Below are 18,589 nucleotides of genomic sequence, written 5' to 3' on the forward strand. Positions count from 1 at the left end.
ACTTCAGGTGACGGTGGAAACGCTCCACTAGTCCATTCGATTGTGGGCGGTAGGCAGTTGTGTGGTGTAGCTGTGTTCCCAAAAGGCTGGCTATAGCTGACCACAGGCTGGAGGTGAACTGGGCACCTCTGTCAGAGGTAATGTGGGCCAGTACACCAAAGCGAGATACCCAGGTTGCAATCAGTGCTCGGGCACAGGATTCGGAGGTGGTGTCGGTGAGCGGGACTGCCTCTGGCCATCTTGTGAACCGGTCCACGATAGTCAGGAGGTGCCGCGCTCCTCGTGACACTGGTAGGAGCCCCACGATATCCACATGAATGTGCTCGAAACACTGGCGGGTTGGGTAGAACTGCTGCGGCAGGGCTTTGGTGTGCCGCTGCACCTTGGCTGTTTGACACTGCATGCACGTTTTGGCCCATTCACTGACCTGCTTGCGGAGTCCGTGCCAAACGAACCTGTTGGAGACCATCCGGACGGTTGTCCTGATGGAGGGGTGCACTAAGTTGTGAATGGAGTTGAAAACTCACCGCAGCCAGGCTGCCAGGACGATGGGGCGAGGTTGGCTGGTAGCTATGTCACAGATTAGGGTCCTCTCACGTGGGCTGACGGGGAAGTCTTGGAGCTGCAAACTGGGGACTGCAGTTCTGTAATAGGGATCTCATTACCTGCCTGCTGCGCCTCCGCCAGCGCTGTCAGGACAAAGGGTCTCGGCCCGAAACGTCGACAGTGCTTTTCCCTATAGATGCTGCCTGATCTGCTGCGTTCCACCAGCATTTTGTGTGTGTTGCTTGAATTTCCAGCATTTGCAGATGTCCTCATGAATGGAGAAAGGCCTAGATAGAGTGGATGTGAATAGTATGATTCCTATGGTGGGAGAGTCTAAGACCAGAGGTCACAGCCTCAGTATAGAGGGGTGTCCTTTTAGAATGATGAAAAGGAGGATTCTCTTTAGCCAGAAATTTGTGAATCTGTGGAATTTTTGCCACAGGCAGCTGTGGAGGCCAAGACTTCATGTATATTTAAGGCAGAGGTTGATAGGTTCTAGATTGGTCAGAACATGGGAGGATATACTTTGTATTGAAAGGACAGAAAGTAAGGCATAGGCGGTAGTGTGGCTGTATTGGTAAGAGATGGAATTAAATCTTCAGAAAGAGGTGACATTCGGTCAGAGAATGTTGTATCTTTGTGGGTGGAGTTAAGAAACTGCAAGGATAAAAAAATCATTGTGGGAGTCATATATGCCTCCAAATAGTACCTAAGATGTGGGTTTGAGATTGCAAATGGAGCTGGAAAGGGCATGAAATAAGGATAATGTCACAATTGTAATAAGGGACTTCATTATGCAAGATGATTGGGAAAATCAGGTTGGTGTTAGACTGTAAGAGAGGGAATTTGTTGAATTCCTACGAGATGGCTTTTTAGAGCAGCTTGTGCTCGAGCCTACAAGAGGAAAGGCTATCTTTGATTGGGTGTTGTGTAATAATCCAGACTTTATTAGCCAGCTTAACATAAAGGAACTCTTAGGAGGCAGTGATCATATTATGACTGAATTCATACTGCAATTTGAGAGGGAGAAGCATAAGTCAGATGTACCTGTATCACAATAGAGTACAGTCGGCCCTCCTTATCCACGTATTCCTTATGCGCGGATTCAACCAACCATGGATCAGGAAAACCCGGAAGTTCTCTCTCCAGCACTTGTTGCTTGCGCATGTACAGACTATTTTTTCTTGTCATTATTCCCTAAACAATACAGTATAACAACTACTTACATAGCATTTACATTGTATTAGGTATTATAAGTAATCTAGAAATGACTTAAAAGTACAGGCAGTCCCTGGTTATGAATGAGTTCCATTCCCGAGTCCGTCTTTAAGTTAGATTTGAAGTCAGAACAGGTACATCCGGTATTATTTAGCGTCAGTTAGTCAAAAGTTTGTCTTAGCATATAGTACATATTTTACCTTTCTATGCATATAAAACACTTAAAGAAGCATACATATTTCAATAATTAAACCATTGTGTTGCTTAGTAATAATAGCTTTCATCGGGGCAGAGCCTTTCACATGCTCCATTAAAATTGTTCAGATCATTGACCGACTGTAGCCTAATGCTTTTGCAATGACCGATGGCATTTTCACCTCTTTCCGATCGCGTTATTACTTCCACCTTATTTTCAATCGCGATCGTGATTATTTTCGTGAACAGAAACACTGCGGATTCAGAGCTGCGCCACCAGTCAATAATGTCCACTGCATGAAGACATGTTAAATAAAGTCCGGGGTTCCGCTGGATCCTAAAGACCTCCTGACTGATACATGTTAAATAAGGGACTTGAGCATCCGTGAATTTTGGTATCCATGGGGTGTCCCGGAACCAATCCCCCGCAGATAAGGAGGGCCGACTGAAAAGGAAATTACAGAGGCATGAGAGAGGAGCTTGCCCAGGTGGATTGGAGGAGGATACTGGCAGGATTGACAGCAGAACAGAGGTGGCTAAAGTTTTTGGGAATAATTCACAATGCACTGGGTAGATATGTCCGGCAGAAGAAGTAATTCTCAAATGGCAGGGTTAGGCAACTGTAGCTAACAAGAGAAGTTAAGGATTGTATAAAAGCCAAGGAAAGGACATATAAGGTAACAAAACTGAGTGGGAAGCAGGATGATTGGGAACACAAAGTACACTGCAGATGCTGTGGTCAAAACAACACGTACAAACAAGCTGGATGAACTCAGCAGGTCAGGCAGCATCCGTTGAAACGAGCAGTCAACGGATGCTGCCTGACCTGCTGACTTCATCCAGCTTGTTTGCACGTGTTGATTAGGATGATTGGGAAGCTTTTAAAATCCAACAAAAGGCAACTAAAGCTATAAGAAGGGAAAAGATGAAATATGAGGGCAAACTAGCTGATAATATAAAGCAGGATAGTAAAAGTTTTTACAGTTATATATAGAATAAAAGCAGGGTGGAGTTGATATTGGACCACAGGAAAATGATGCTGGTGATGTAGCAATGGGGGACAAATTGATGAACTTAATGGGTACTTTGCATCTGTCTTCACTGTGGAAGACATTAGCAGTGTGCCAGAGGTCCGTGAGTGTCGGGGAGCAGAAGTGAGAGCCGTTGCTATTACAAAAGAAAAAGTGCTAGGCAACCTAAAAGGTTTTAAGGTGGATAAGTCACCTGGACCAGTTGGACTACATTCCAGAGTCCTGAAAAAGGTTGCTGAAGAGATAATGAATGCATTGTTCATGATCTTTCAAGAATCACTTGATTCTGGCATGGTCCTGAATGACTGGAAAATTGCACGTCACTCCACTCTTTAGGAAGGGAGGAAGACAATTGTGAGGAAATTATAGGCCAGTTAGCCTAACCTCAGTGGTCAGGAAAGTAGAGTCCATTATTAAGAACGAGGTTTCAAGGTTCTTGGGGACAAATTATGTAATAAGTCGAAGTCAGCATGGTTCCTGTCACAGGAAAACTTGCCTGACAAATCTGTTAGAATTCTTCAAAGAAGTAACAAGTAGGGTGGGTGGGCAAAGGAAAGTCAATGGATGTCATTTACTTAGATTTTCAGAAGGCATTTGATAAAATGCCTCACATGAGATAAAATCCTATGGTGTTACAGGAAATATACTGGCATGGATAGAGGAAAGGCTGACAGGCAGATGGCAACGAGTCTGAATAAAGGGGGCTTTGTCTGGTTGGCTGCCAGTAACTAGTGGTGTTCCTCGGGGTCTGTATTGGGACCGCTACTTGCCACATTGTTTGTCAGTGATTTAGATAGTGGAATTGATGGCAGATGATGTGAGGATAGGTGGAGGGGTAGGTAGTGCTGAGGAAGCAATGCGATTGCAGCAGGACTTGGACAAATTGGAAGGCTGGGCAAAAAGTGGCAGATGGAATGCAGTGTTGGGAAATGTATGATAAGGCATTTTGGTAAAAGGAACAATATTGCTGACATTTATCTAAATGGGGAGAAAATTCAAACATCAGACGTGCAAAGGGACTTGGGAGTCCTCATGCAAGACCCCCAGGAATTTAATTCACAGGTTGAGTCTGTGCTAAAGAAGGCAAATGCAATGTTGGCATTTATTTCAAGGGGAATAGAATATAAAAACAAGGATGTACTGCTGAAGCTTTTTAAGACACTGGTCGGGCCGCACTTGGAGTATTGTCAGCAGTTTTGTGCCCCCTATCTCAGAAAAGATGTGTTGTCATTGGAGAGAGTCCATAGGAGGTTCATAACAATAATTCTGGGAACTGAAGGGGTTACTGTGTGAGGAATGTTTGGCAGCTTTGGGCCTGAACTCACTAGAATCTAGTAGAACGTGTGGCATTCTCATTGAAACTTACCGAATGTTGAAAAGACTAGATAAGGTGGATATGAAGAGGATGTTTCCTGTGGTGGGGCTATCCAGAACTAGAGGGAACAGCCTCAAAATTGAGGGGCAACCTTTTAGAACAGAAGCAAAGAGGATTTTTTTTTGCCAAAGAGTGGTGAATCTGTGGAATGTTCTGCCACACTCTGCGGTGGAGGCAAAGTCCATAGGTATATTTAAATCAGAAGTTGATAGATTCTTGATTGGTCAGAGCATCAAGCAATATAATGAGAGGGCAGGTGTATGGGGTTGAATGAGATCCAGGATCAGTCATGATGAAATGGTGGAGTGGACTCGATGGCTTATGGTCTTATAAAGGGATGTGGAGAGAAGGCAGGAAATAGTGGCTGAGGGGAAAATTAGATCAGCCATGATGAATGCTGGAACAGGCTTAATGGGCCAAATTCCCTAATTCTGTTCCTATATCTTACTGTCTTATGGTACACTACAACAGCCTTCTATACTATCCACAATGCCATCAACTTTCATGTCATCTGCAAACTTAGTAACCCATGCTTTATAAAAATCTCAAAAGATTAGGGATCCTAGGATAGATCCTTGGAGAACATTACAAATCACTATACCCCAGGCAGAATACATTCCATCTACTATCACTGTCTGCCAAGAGTCATAGAGAAGTACAGCACAGAAACAGGCCTTTTGGCTCATCTAATCCATGCCGAAACCATTTAAACTGCCTACTTCCAATGACCTGTACCTTAACCATCGCCCTTCATATCCCTACTATCCATGTACCTATCTAGAAACATTGAAATCAAGCTCACATGGACCACTTGTGCTAGTAGCAATTTCTACACTGTCACAACTCTCTGAGCGAAGAGGTTTCCCCTCATGTTTCCCTTAAACTTCTCACCTTTCACCCTTAAGCCATGACCTCTGGTTGTTGTCCCATCCATTCTCAACAGAAAAAGCCTGCCTGCATTTACCCTATCAATACCCTTCATAATTTTACACACCTCTTTCAAATCTCCTCTAGATCTTCTGCTTTCTGAAGAATACAGTCCTAACCTATTCAATCTTTCCTTATAACTCAGGCCCTCCAGACCTGGCAGCATCCTTGTAAATTTTCTGGGCATTTTTTTCCACCTTGTTTGCACTTTTCCTGTAGGTGGGTGACCAAAGCTGCAAACAATACTCCAAATTAGGCCTCACCAACGTCTTACATGTCTTCAACATAACATCCCATCCTCTGTACTCAGTACATTGATTTCTGAAGGCCAATGTACCAAAAATTTTCTTTGCAACACTATCTCCCTGTGACACCTCTTTCAACAAATTATGTACCTGCATTCCTATTTTCCTTTGTTCTACCACACTCCTCAGTCCACTACCATTCACTATGTAAGACCTACCTTTTTTGGTCCTACCAAAGTGCAAAACCTCATAGTTGTCTGCATTATTTTCTTCTGCCACAATAGCCTTTCTCCCTGTCCACTCCACCCCCAATCTTGGTGTCTTCTGAAAATTTGCTGATCCAGTTAACCACATTATCATCCAGATCATTGATATAAATTACAAACAATAAGAATTTCCCTCAAAAAACTCTATAAGATTGGTTAGACATAACCCACCATTCACAAAGCCATGGCAACCATCCTAAATCAGTCCATGTCTATCCAAATACTTGTATATCCAGTCACTTAGAATACCTGACAATAACTTTCCCACAATTTAAGTCAGATTCACCAGCCTACATCCTGATTTTGTTTAGAGTCCTTTTTAAACAGTGGAACATCATTGGCCATCCTCTAATCATCTGGGTACCTCTCCTGTCACTAAGGATGCTTTAAATATCTCTGCTAGTGCCCTGGCAATTTCTGCATTTGCCTTCCATAGGGTCCAAGAGAACACCTTGTCAGACCCTGGGGGTTTATCCACCCCTTATTTGCCTCAGGGTAGCAAACACCTCCTCCTCTGTAATCTGTATAAGGTCCATGATCTTGCTGCTGCTTTGCTTCACATCTATATGCACTATGCCTGTCTCCCAAGTAAATACAGATGCAAAAAAAATTAAGGTCTCCCATATCACTTTTGATTAGCTTTCTGGTCTTCCAGAGGACCAATTTTGTCCCTAGCAATCCTTCTGCTCTTTTTACATATCTGTAGAAGCCCTCGGGATTTTCCTTCACCTTGTTTGTTAAAGCAACTTCATTCCTTCTTTTAGCCTTCCTGATATATTTCTTAAGTGTTCTCTTGCATTTCTTGTACTCCATAGCACCTCAATTGTTTCTACTTGCCTATACCTGCTGGGCACCTGATTCTTTACTTTTAATCAGGCCGCAATATCTCTTGAAAACTGACATTCCCTTTACTTATTATCTTTTAAGGGAAAACCAATTCTGGATTCCATGCTGGATGAGTGAACTATGGGGCACATTGTTAAACACCTTACTAAATTCCATATACACCATGTCCACCTCTCTACCTTCATCAATTTGTTTTGTTACTTCCTCAAAAAACCCAAACAAGCTTGTGAGGCAGTGTTCAAAATTTCAGTGGAAAATGATAAGTTTAATTAGAATAAATACAAACACATATAGTAAACTTAATTAAAGACAAACTTCTGAGACATTTTATGAAAACAACAAGTTTGCTGGCATTGGTAGGAGAGAAAATAAAAATTGACTGAAGGTGTTAAATCAGTTTTGGTGAGACTCTTAGAAGTGAAAAATTTGAAAATTGAAGAGAATTCCAGGATACTGATGCAGGAGGTAGGTGATGTTTCTGCCACCATATTTAGAGTGGAGACATGAGTAGCACACATTATAAACCAGATTTAGATGATGCTGCTTAAAGGGCTGGCAAGGATTTTCCTAATGAAATCGAAGCTTGAGGTGAAGCAAAGATAAAGGGAATGTGTTGAGTGGAAATAGACTTCCTTCAGCACAATATCAAAATTATGAATTTAGCCCATAGGTAAAGTTGGATGTCGTCAACACACATCCAATTGCCTTGCATTTACACATCATATCACTGAGATGTATTAATTAGCCAGGGTAAAGCATGGGCCAGGATATTCCTGAAACCATTCAAGGGAGAAAAAGATAATTCCCACAGAAGACGTAACTTAAAGATAAGACGAAGAGCATGGGAAACAAATAATATTTAACAGAAATATTTCTTTTAAATTATAAATTAAAAGACTGGATGCCAATCTATTCTCCTACAGAGGTCAATTCTGCCATCTACTGGCTGATTGTAAAATTTCTGACCATCAAATTCATGCAGGGGATCAGAGCAATTCTATTTCTCTTAATTTTACCTGTAACTGATTCTCCCCACTTTCCCATAGATTCCCCTAATTTTCTCTAACTAGGCTGCACACTCAGAAAATGTAATATACTAACTAGCATATCTTTGGATATGGGAGGAAACTGGAGGACCCAAGAAAATTCACACAATCACTGGGAGAAGATACAGACTGCACACAGGCAATTCCCGGGATGGCCATTGGTGGTTTAGATTTTATACCATGTGATATTAGTGTACACTGTGGTGAAAGTAATGTGTTACTTTAGGGTTTTGTGAATTTCCCAATGCTGATGTATGTTTTTATTACTCTCGGCTTTACACACTAAAAACTAAACTAATTTTATTCTGGATGCTTGAGATACCATCAGGCTGACTGTAAACCAGCTTCTGAAAGAAAGGAGCAGTGTGCTAATTTACTGCATAGCAAACTCTAAATTAAAGTATTTAACTAATTTTAAGTGTATGATTTTACTATTTTATCATTTGTCATGCAGGAAAAAATAGTTATTTTTCAGTATCTTTCCACACCCCATCACTACACTACCCATTTACCCTGAGTTGTTTTCCATTTATCATATTTAATTTGATATATAATTTATTGATGGTGGAGGAGAGGATTGTTACTAGTGAAAACCAGGGTAGTAAATATATAGATTTTTCATATTTCTAAATTTGTTGTAGCTATAGCATAGAATCAGATTTTTTTTACATTGTAGAAATTTGCGGTTTGGCCTGTTTACATACCTGTTTATAATATTTATCCATGTCCTTTTAGCTGTAATTAGGATAGAATATGCTGTAATCTAACATTACTGTGCCAGATAAACTCTCTAAAACTTTCAAACCATTACTGTTTTTTGTAATTATATTTTTGCAGCCTACATATTGAACCAGTTTAATCAGATTTCTTCAGTATCTTTTGGATGATTTTGCTAATCTGCTTAACAAAATAGACAGTGTATGGGTCAAACAGTAAAAAGAATTTAAACAAAAGTACTAAAGAGATTGAAACAGTAGTAAGCCATTTGGCCTTTCATGACTCCACTTCCATTCTGTAAAATCATCACTCATATTTTATTTTAACATTACTTTTCTCCATGTTCTTTGATTTCCTTATAATAAGTCTATCTCTGTCTTGAATGTGCTTAGTAACTGAGGCCACATGAAAAAAAATTTTGGTCAAAGAAATGTATTCTAATCTCATCTTGAATGTGCATCAAGTTCTAAACATCCCAGCCATGTGAAGCATCAGTTTGACATCTATAAAGATTTATCAGAATTTTGTACATTTCAATATAAACCGCCCTTTCTTCTTAATCTCTTTTTATATGGCATCCAATGCCAGGAAACAGTCTGGTGGATCTTTGTTTATTTCCTCTATAAAATGTACATATGTTCTTCTTTGCATAGAATTACCAGACCTGAACTAATATTCCAGGTGCAGTTTTATAAGGGCCCTATGCAAATGGAGCAAGAGACTCTTGTACTCAAAAGTTCTTAGAATAAAAGCCAACAAATCACGTGTCTTCCTATCTGCTTACTGTATCTGCCATTACCTGTTTTAGTGATGGTGTGTATCTCACACTCTCTCTCTCTCTCTCACACACACACACACACACGCACGCACGCACGCACGCACGCACGCACGCACGCACGCACACACACACACACACACACACCTCTCTGAACACCAAAACCATTCATTCTTCCATGTTTAAAGAATACTTAGACTTTCTATTTCTCCAAAAGTGGATGATCTCAATTTTTTCATAATATCATTCCTTCCATGTCCTCATCTATTCTCTTAGCCTGTCTCTATCCCATGAAGCTTCTCAGCATTCTCCTTACAGCCCATACTGCCACCTAGCTTTCAAACATCAGTAGGTCACAGGTCAGCAATAATCTCCTTAAATGAGGAACACCCAAGGAGCTAAATATCTCCTTCTATTCCAATATTATGTTGGGCTAATTCATTCATCTAAATATATTTTCCATACCTAGGGAATAAAACCTAGAACACTGCATTCTTTAGGTTTTAAACAGAATAAATGCATTATCTAAACTGGAAAGATTTATTTTAGATGATGCCAGTCTCAGAATGGAGGAGCAATTCTTCACATTCCTTCTCCAGGTAGCTTCCAACCACATGGCATGAACATCGATTTTTCCAATTTCCATTAATTCTACCACACACCCCTTCTTCATTTTCCCTCTCTGGTCTCCCCTTACCCCTTCTCTTCTCATCACCTATCTCCAACCTCCCTCTGGTGTTCATTCTCCTTCTCCTTCAATGGTCCATTCTACTCTCCTATCAGATTTCTTTTTCTCTAGCCCTTTAGCTTTTCCACCTTTCTCCTCCTAGCTTCTCACTTCATCCCCCTCTCCCCCGCACCTGGCTTCCCCTATCACCTTCTAGCCTTTACTCCTTCCCCTCCCCTACCTTTTTATTCCAGTTCTGATGAAAGGTCTTGGTCCGAAATGTCGACTGTATTTTTTTCATTTCCATAGATGCTGAGTTCCTCCAGCATTTAGTGTGTTGCTCAAGATTTATTGTCTACATTGTATTTAATTCAATTCCAAATTGCAATTTTTCTAAATTTTCAGTAACAGCTGATATGGTTTCCACACTTGTAAGGAGTGGGAGGAGTCGGGGGAACATAAGATGAAATAATTCTCCAAGCAATTTGGTCTTTTGGAGAATTGCAAGAGCATTTTCGAGATTACATAGCCATGCTTACTTGGTGCCAAGTCATAAGGTCAACAAATAAATTCATGCTTGGCATTACAAGTCCTGCATAATCATTTGGTCAAGCACCAACTGTTGCTTGCCATTTGGTTCAAAACATATGAATCTTGCTTTTTCAGATATTTTTGTCCTAAACCTAGAGTTGCAGTTTCAGCTACTCTGTCTCAAGTTCTGTTTCCAAATTTATTCTGTTGCTGTCTTTATGTTAAACCCAGAAGACAGGGACAATTTATTTACGATATTGCTTCTTGCTGGATTTGGAATTGTTGCTGCTGCTTTCTAGGTATGCAGTTGAAATTAACCAAATAGTCATTTCTATAACATTGAGAGCTATGGTATCCAACTTGCACAGAGTTGTAAGGGAGTTACTGGCGTTTAGGAATCTGTTTATTAATTGTGATACATATTGAGCAGGATATTAAGAACATAAAAAAGTACAACCTTTTCAGTCCATGATATTGTGCCGACCTTATAACCTACTCCAAGATCACTCTAAGCCTTCCCTCCCACATAGCTCTCTATTTTCCTTTCATTCAAATGCCTATCTGAGTCTTTAGAAAGGCCCTAATGCATCTCCCTCTACCACTAACCCTGTCAATGCCTTCCACACATTTACTATTCACTGTATAAAAAACCTACTTCTGATATTTGCCCTATACTTTCTTCCAATCACCTTAAAATTATACCCTCTCACATAAGCCATTGCTGCCCTGGAAAAGGGTACTGGCTGTCCACTGCATCCATGCATTTGATCATTTTATACACCTCTGATGAGTCATCTCTCATCCTCCTTCACTCGAAAGAGAAAGCCCAAGCTCATTCAACCTTTCATGGAAACATAGAAAACCTACAGCACAATACAGGCCCTTCAGCCCACAATGATGTGCTGAACATGTACCTAATTTAGAAATTACCTAGGGTTACCCATAGGCCTCTATTTTTCTAAGCTCCACGTACCTATCCAGGAGTCGCTTAAAAAATCCTATTGTATCCGCCTCCACCACCGTCGCCGGCAGCCCATTTCACGCACTCACCACTCTCCGTGTAAAAAACTTACCCCATACATCTCCTCTGTACCTTCTTCCATACACCTTAAAAGCCTCTGACTATCCACACGATCAATGTCTGTCATTATCTTATACACCACTATCCGGTCACCTCTCATCCTCTCACTGAAGAAAAGGCCAAGTTCATTCAACCTATTCTCACAAGGCACGCTCCCCAATCCAGGAAAAATCATTGTAAATCTCCTCTGCTCTCTTTCTATAGTTTCCACATCCTTCCTGTAGTGAGGTGACCAGAAATGTGCACAGTACTCCAAGTGGGGACTGACCAGGGTCCTATATAGATATAACATTACCTCTCAACTCTTAAACTCAATCCCACAGTTGATGAAGGCCAATGCACCATATGCCTGCTTAACCACAGAGTCCACCTGCGCAGCAGCTTTGAGTGTCGTATAGACTCAGACCCCAAGATCCCTCTGATCCTCCACACTGCCATTAATACTGTATTCTGCCATCATATTTGACCTACCAAAATGAACCACCTCAACTGGTCTGAGTTGAACTCCATCTGCCACTTCTCAGCCCAGTTTTGCAAACTATTGATATCCTGCTGTAACCTCTGACAGCCCTCCACACTATCCACAACACCCCCCAACCTTTGTGTCATCAGAAAACTTACTATCCCATCCCTCCACTTCCTCATCCAGGACATTTATAAAAGTCACGAAGATTAGGGGTCCCAGAACAGGTCCCTGAGGCAATTCACTGGTCACGGACCTCCATGCAGAATATGACCTGTCTACAACCACTCTTTGCCTTGTGTGAGCAAGCCAATTCTAGATCCTTGAAGCAAGGTCTCCTTGGATCCCATGCCTCCTTACTTTCTCAATAAGCCTTGCATGGGGTACCTTATCAAATGCCTTCCTGAAATCCATATACACTACATCTACTCCTGTGCCTTCATCAACGTGTTTAGTCACATCCTCAGAAAATTCAATCAGGCTCGTAAGGAATGACGTGCTTTTGACAAAGCCGTGCTGACTATTCCTAATCATATTATGCCACTCCAAATGTTCATAAATCCTGCCTCTCAGGATCTTTTCCATCAACTAACCAACCTCTGAAGTAAGACTCACTGGTCTATAATTTCCTGGGCTATCTCTACTCCCTTTCTTGAATAAGGGAACAACATCTACAACCCTCCAATCCTCTGGAACCTTTCCCGTCCCTATAGATGATGCAAAATTCATTGCCAGAAGCTCAGCAATCTCTTCCCTCACCTCCCAGAGTAGCCTGGGGTACATCTCATCTGGTCCCGGAGACTTTTCCAACTTGATGCTTTGCAAAAGCTCCAGCACATCCTCTTTCTTAATGTCTATATGCTCAAGCTTTTCAATCTGTTGTAAGTTATCCCTACAATTGCCCAGATCCTTTTCCATAGTGAATACTGAAGTAAAGTATTCATTAAGTACCTCTGCTATCTCCTCCATTCCATACACTTCCACTTGATTGATTCTATCCTCTCATGTCTTGTCCTCTTGCTTTTCACATACTTATAGAATGCCTTGGGGTTTTCTTTAATCCTGCTCGCCAAGGCCTTCTCATGGCTCTTTCTGGCTCTCCTAATTTCATTCTTAGGCTCCTTCCTGCTAGCCTTATAATCTTCTAGATCTCTTTCATTACCTAGATTTTTGAAACTTTAGTTAGCTTTTCTTTTCTTCTTGACTAGATTTTCAACAGCCTTTGTACACCACCGTTCCTGTACCCTACCATCCTTTCCTTGTCTCATTGGAACATACCTATGCAGAAATTCATGCAAATATCCCCTGAACATTTGCCACATTTCTGCCCTGAGAACATCTGTTCCCAATTTATGCTTCCAAGTTCCTGCATGATAGCTTCATATTTCCCCTTACTCCAACTAAACAACTTCCTAACTTGTCTGTTCCTATCCCACTCCAATGCTATGGTAAAGGAGATAGAATTGTGATCACTGTCTCCAAAATGTTCTCCCATTGAGAAACCTGACACCTGAACAGGTTAATTTCCCAATACCAGATCAAGTACAGTCTCTCTTCTTGTAGGCTTATGTACATATTCTGTCAGGAAACCTTCCTGAACATACCTAAAAATCTCCACCCCATCTAAACCCCTTGCTCTAGGGAAATGCCAATCAATATTTGGGAAATTAAAATCTCCTACCACAACAATCCTATAATTATTACACCTTTCCAGAATCTGTCTCCCTATCTGCTCCTCGATGTCCCTCTTACTATTGAGTGGTCTATAAGAAACACTGAGTAGAGTTATTGGCCCCTTCCTATTTCTAACTTCCACCCTCAAAAGACATACCCTCTAATCCAGGCATCATCCTGGTAAATCTCTTCTGCACCCCCTCTAAAGTTTCCAATGATGTGACCAGAATGGAACACAATACTCCAAGTGTGGTCTCACCAGAGTTTTTTGAGCTGCAACATTACCTCTCAACTCTTGAACTCAATACCCTGACTAATGAAGGCCAACAAACTATTTGCCTATCAACTTATGCAGCAATTTTGAGGAAACTATGGACATGAACTCCAAGATCCCTCTGTTTCTCCACACTGCTAAGAATCTTGCCATTTACCTCATATCTGCCTTCAAGTTCAACTTTCTGAAGTGAATCACTTAACACTTTTCTGGATTGAACTCCATCTGCCATTTCTCAGCCCAGCTCTACATCCCATCAATGTCCCATTTCAACCTACGACAACCTTCTACAGTATCCAAAACACCAATCTTTGTGTTATCTGTAAACTTACTAACCCCTCATCCAATTCCTTATCTAAATCATTTACAAAAATCAAAAGAACAGGGGTCCCAGAACAGATCCCTTCAGAACACCACTAGAAACAGACCTCCAGACAGAATACACTCCATCTACTACCACCCTCTGCCTTCTGTAGACAAGCCCATTCAGAATCCACACCGTCAAGTTTCCCTGGATCCCATGCCTCCTGACTTTGCAAATGAGCCTACCAAAGGGATCCTTTCTGAACACCTTACTAAAACTCATATACACAACATCCACTACCCTACCCCCAACAAGTTTTTTTTCACATCCTCAAAGAATTCAATCAGGCTCATGAGGCACGATCTCCCCCTTGCAAACCATGCTGACTATCCCTAATCAGACTCTGCTTCTTTAAATACTTGTCAATCTTGTCTCTTAGAAAATGATACTGGAAAACATTTAACTACTATTCTTTGAATAGTGCCATGGCCATGCATCCTTCATATTTTTTTATGAAGAGGGGTTTGGCTACATTTTTCATTTAATTCAAAAGCCAACTCTTCCAATAATTGTAATATTGATATAGTAACCTTGATTTCACATACATTTATCTGGAGTGAGGCATGAACTTGGAGCATTAGAACTCAGATAAAATTATCATCATTGTTGATACCCAAATTAGTTGGAACTGAGGTAGGTTTTAATATGGCTGCAGTAGTTATCCAGGCATAGTCATTTGCTTCTGTGAAAAGATGGACATTTTAGATTTTAGAATGAAGATACCTGAATCCTAGCTAATTAATTCATAGTGGACCAATGCCAATTGTTTGGTGTTTTTTTTTGCATAATTGAACAACTTAGTGAGTGTGTGGTAAAATCTTGATTAATATTTTGCATCTTTTTCTGAACAAAGGAATTGAACATGCAGCAGACATTTCCATGTCGGAGTCATCTATTTTGCCAGCGCCTACAAATAGAGATTTGAAGGAATGCTACTACAACTTGAATGATGAAAACTTCTGTGATAATTTGCTGGCAAGGAACATCACAAAAGGAGGATGTTGTTGCACTGTTGGAGTTGGTTGGGGTGACAACTGTGAAGTTCACCCTTGTCCTTTGACCAATACAGGTAAAACCATTTCCAGTGTTTGCATGTTCATGGAGTATTCCTTTAAAGTGCCTGGTACTGAAAGCAGCATTCTAGTTTAAATTAGACCAACGATGCTAATATCAAATTAGAAACAATGTTAACTCATAATTTGCTGTATATATTGTATTTCTCTATTGCCTGAAAATTATAATCTGCATACAAAATACATTATGTTATTTGATTAAAGCTCAAAGAGCAAGTTTATTGTGGTATTAAATTTCTGATCTAGAGGGTGTGGGTAGTAGATAGATGAGGATGAAAATGGGTGAAGGGGGACTGGAGCAAGAGTATAAGAAAGGACAGGCTGTGAATCAGAAGGAGAGTGAGGGGAGCACAAGAGTTAAGGGTTACCAGAAACTGGAAAATTCAGTGCTCATAGCATTGGATTGTAGACTGCCCAGGCAGAAAAAAAGGGTCTTGCTAGTGTACAGTGAGCCTAACCCTGACAGTGGAGAAGGCAGTAGATGAGTAGGTCAGTATGAGCAATGAGGGGAGGAAAGATTAAATGTCAATGTAAGTCAGCCAATAATATAAAAAAGGATAGCAATTTTTTAGGTATATAAAGAGCAAAAGAAAGGCAAGAATCAATATCAGCACACTGGAAAATGATGTTGTGGAAGTAAAAGTGGGGAACACGGGAAGTGCAGGATTCCCTAGAGGTTAACATACTGGTTAAATCAATAGTAAGGAAAGTAAATACAAGGTGGTATTCACTTCAGTAGGGCTAGAATATAAAAACAATGATGTAATACTGAGTAAGGGAAAATCTGCAGATGCTGAAAATCCAAACAACACACACACACAAAATGCTGGAGGAATTCTGGAGCTTTATAGGCATTGGTCAGACCACGTTTGGAGTACTCTGAGCAGTTTTGGGCCCCATATCTCAGGAAGGATCTGGACAAGGTCCAGAGGACATTCATGAGAATGATTCCCAAAGATTATAGAGTTAATGATGCTGCTGATTCTGTGCTCAATGAAGTTTAGAATGATGAGGAGGGATCTCAATAAAACCTACCAAACATTAAAAGGTCTGAAAAGAGTGGATGTGAAGAGGATGTTTACAGTAGTAGAAGAGCCTGGGAACAAAGGACATAGCCTCAGAAAAAAAGGACATCACTTTAGAACATAAATGAGAAAGAATTTATTTAGCCAAAGGATACTGAATCTGTGGATTTCATTGCCACAAATGGCTGTGAAGGCCAAGTTAATGGGAGTATTTAAAGCAGAAGTTGATAGGTTCTTGGTTAATAAGAGTATCAAGGGTTACAGGGAAAAGAAAGGAGAATGGAGTTTGAGAGAGAAAAATAAATCATTCTTGGTCAAATGGCAGAGCAGACTCTGAGCTGAATGGCCTGATTCTGCTCCTTCGTCTTATGTTCTTAAGGTTTTGTGGATTCACAGCGGTCAAAGTAAATGGATTCTTACAAATCTAGAACCACTAAATCATTCCTCAGTCAAATCAAATTTGTCTTAATCCTTTTTAAATCTGAATTCCTCAGTACAGTGCTAAATTTGATTGTATTTTGATCATGCTCATGAAATATAATATGAAGTTAAGGTAAGGCAATAAATATCACATGATAATTTCCATGTTGTTAGACAAGCAAATGAAAGCTACAACTACTAAGTTGATTTTAAGGAAACTTCCCTACATAAATTAGGTTTAAAAAGGTATTATAATAAGTTCAGCTCTGATGTTTGCTCTTTAAATTTTATAATAATTAATTTATATTATAATATAACCATATAACAATTACAGCACAGAAACAGGCCATCTCTGCCCTTCTAGTCTGTGCTGAATGCTTACTCTCACCATATTACTCTCACAATATAAAACGTTTATAATAATTATTTTATAATAATTAATTTTATATAAATTAATTCCATTCCATTTAATATGGAAATCCTTCGGTTTAATTGTATTTCTATTTGGTGTGAATTACCTGTATTAGTGATTAAATTGATACAGATACAGATCTAGTTAGCAATCAATCTGTGAAATTCCTCTTGATCTAAGTGGCTAAAGTAAAACTGTTTTAGCAGATAGAATAAGAACTTCTGTCAATGGTTCATACCCAATCGTGTTTTCAGTGAAGTATTTTTAGGAAATGATTAGCTAATCTGATTCTTGGGATGAGAGAGTTGATTTTTTTATGAGTGATTAAAGAAATTGTGTCAATATTCTTCAGACTTTGGCAGAATGATGGTGATCTTATGTTGGAATATTGAAAATCCTTAGAGTGCTTGACAGGGGTAGATATCAAAACATTTCCATTAGTGGGGGAATCTGGAATGAGGGAACATAGGAGATTAGGGAGTAGTTATTAAATAGAATTTCTAGCTTGGAGGGTAGTAAAGGCAAGATCATTAAAGTTATTTGAAGAGGAAGTAGATGAATCATTTAAAATTCAGGGAACTGAGGGCTATTGAGAACTGACACAAAAGAGATGAGCCTCGTGTAGATCAGCCATGATCGTATTGAATGACATTGCAGGTTTGAGGCCCACCCTTGGTCCGGTTTCTTATGTTTTCTCAGTGGAAGAATTAATATTCCTGCATTACCTGAAATATTAGTGATAGTCATCCCTAATCTAAGCTTTCTAGAAATCCTGGGCTGTTGTGGGAAGCAAGGGAAGAAATTGCTGAAACCTTGGTAGAGGTGGAATGGTTAGTAAGTTTACAGATGGCATCAAAGTTGGTGGTGTGTGGAATAGTGAAGAAGGTTGTCTAAAGTTACAGCAGGATATTGATTAACTGGATCGACTAGGATTATACTCACTGGAATTTAGAAGATTGAGGGGGGATCTTATTGAAACGTATAAAATTCTAAAGGGATTGGACAGGCTAGATGCAGGAAGATTGTTTCCGATGTTGGGGAAGTCCAGAACGAGGGGTCACAGTTTAAGGATAAAGGGGAAGCCTTTTAGGACCGAGATGAGGAAAAACTTCTTCAGACAGAGAGTGGTGAATCTGTGGAATTCTCTGCCACAGGAACCAGTTGAGGCCAGTTCATTGGCTATATTTAAGAGGAAGTTAGATTTGGCCCTTGTGGCTAAAGGGATCAGGGGGTATGGAGAGAAAGCAGGTACAGGGTTCTGAGTTGGATGATCAGCCATGATCATACAATGGCGGTGCAGGCTTGAAGGGCCGACTGGCCTACTCCTGCACCTATTTTCTATGTTTCTATGCTTAACTGGAAGTGTGTAAAGGAATGGCAAATTGAATTTAACTCAGACAAATGTGAAGATGTATTTT

General features: G+C 40.3%; 1 protein-coding gene across 1 annotated transcript in view; it reads left to right on the plus strand.

Moving 5' to 3' along the window:
* The window catches only part of LOC140724740 (latent-transforming growth factor beta-binding protein 2-like), a 411,525-nt gene that overhangs the window by 363,809 nt on the left and 29,127 nt on the right, over positions 1 to 18,589 (plus strand). The window contains exon 30 of the mRNA XM_073039256.1: positions 15,095 to 15,310. Coding sequence (XP_072895357.1) covers positions 15,095 to 15,310 — 216 coding nt within the window. The remainder of the gene's footprint in view (positions 1 to 15,094; positions 15,311 to 18,589) is intronic.

The sequence above is a fragment of the Hemitrygon akajei genome, chromosome 3, assembly GCF_048418815.1.
Source record: "Hemitrygon akajei chromosome 3, sHemAka1.3, whole genome shotgun sequence".
Taxonomy (NCBI): Eukaryota; Metazoa; Chordata; class Chondrichthyes; order Myliobatiformes; family Dasyatidae; genus Hemitrygon; species Hemitrygon akajei.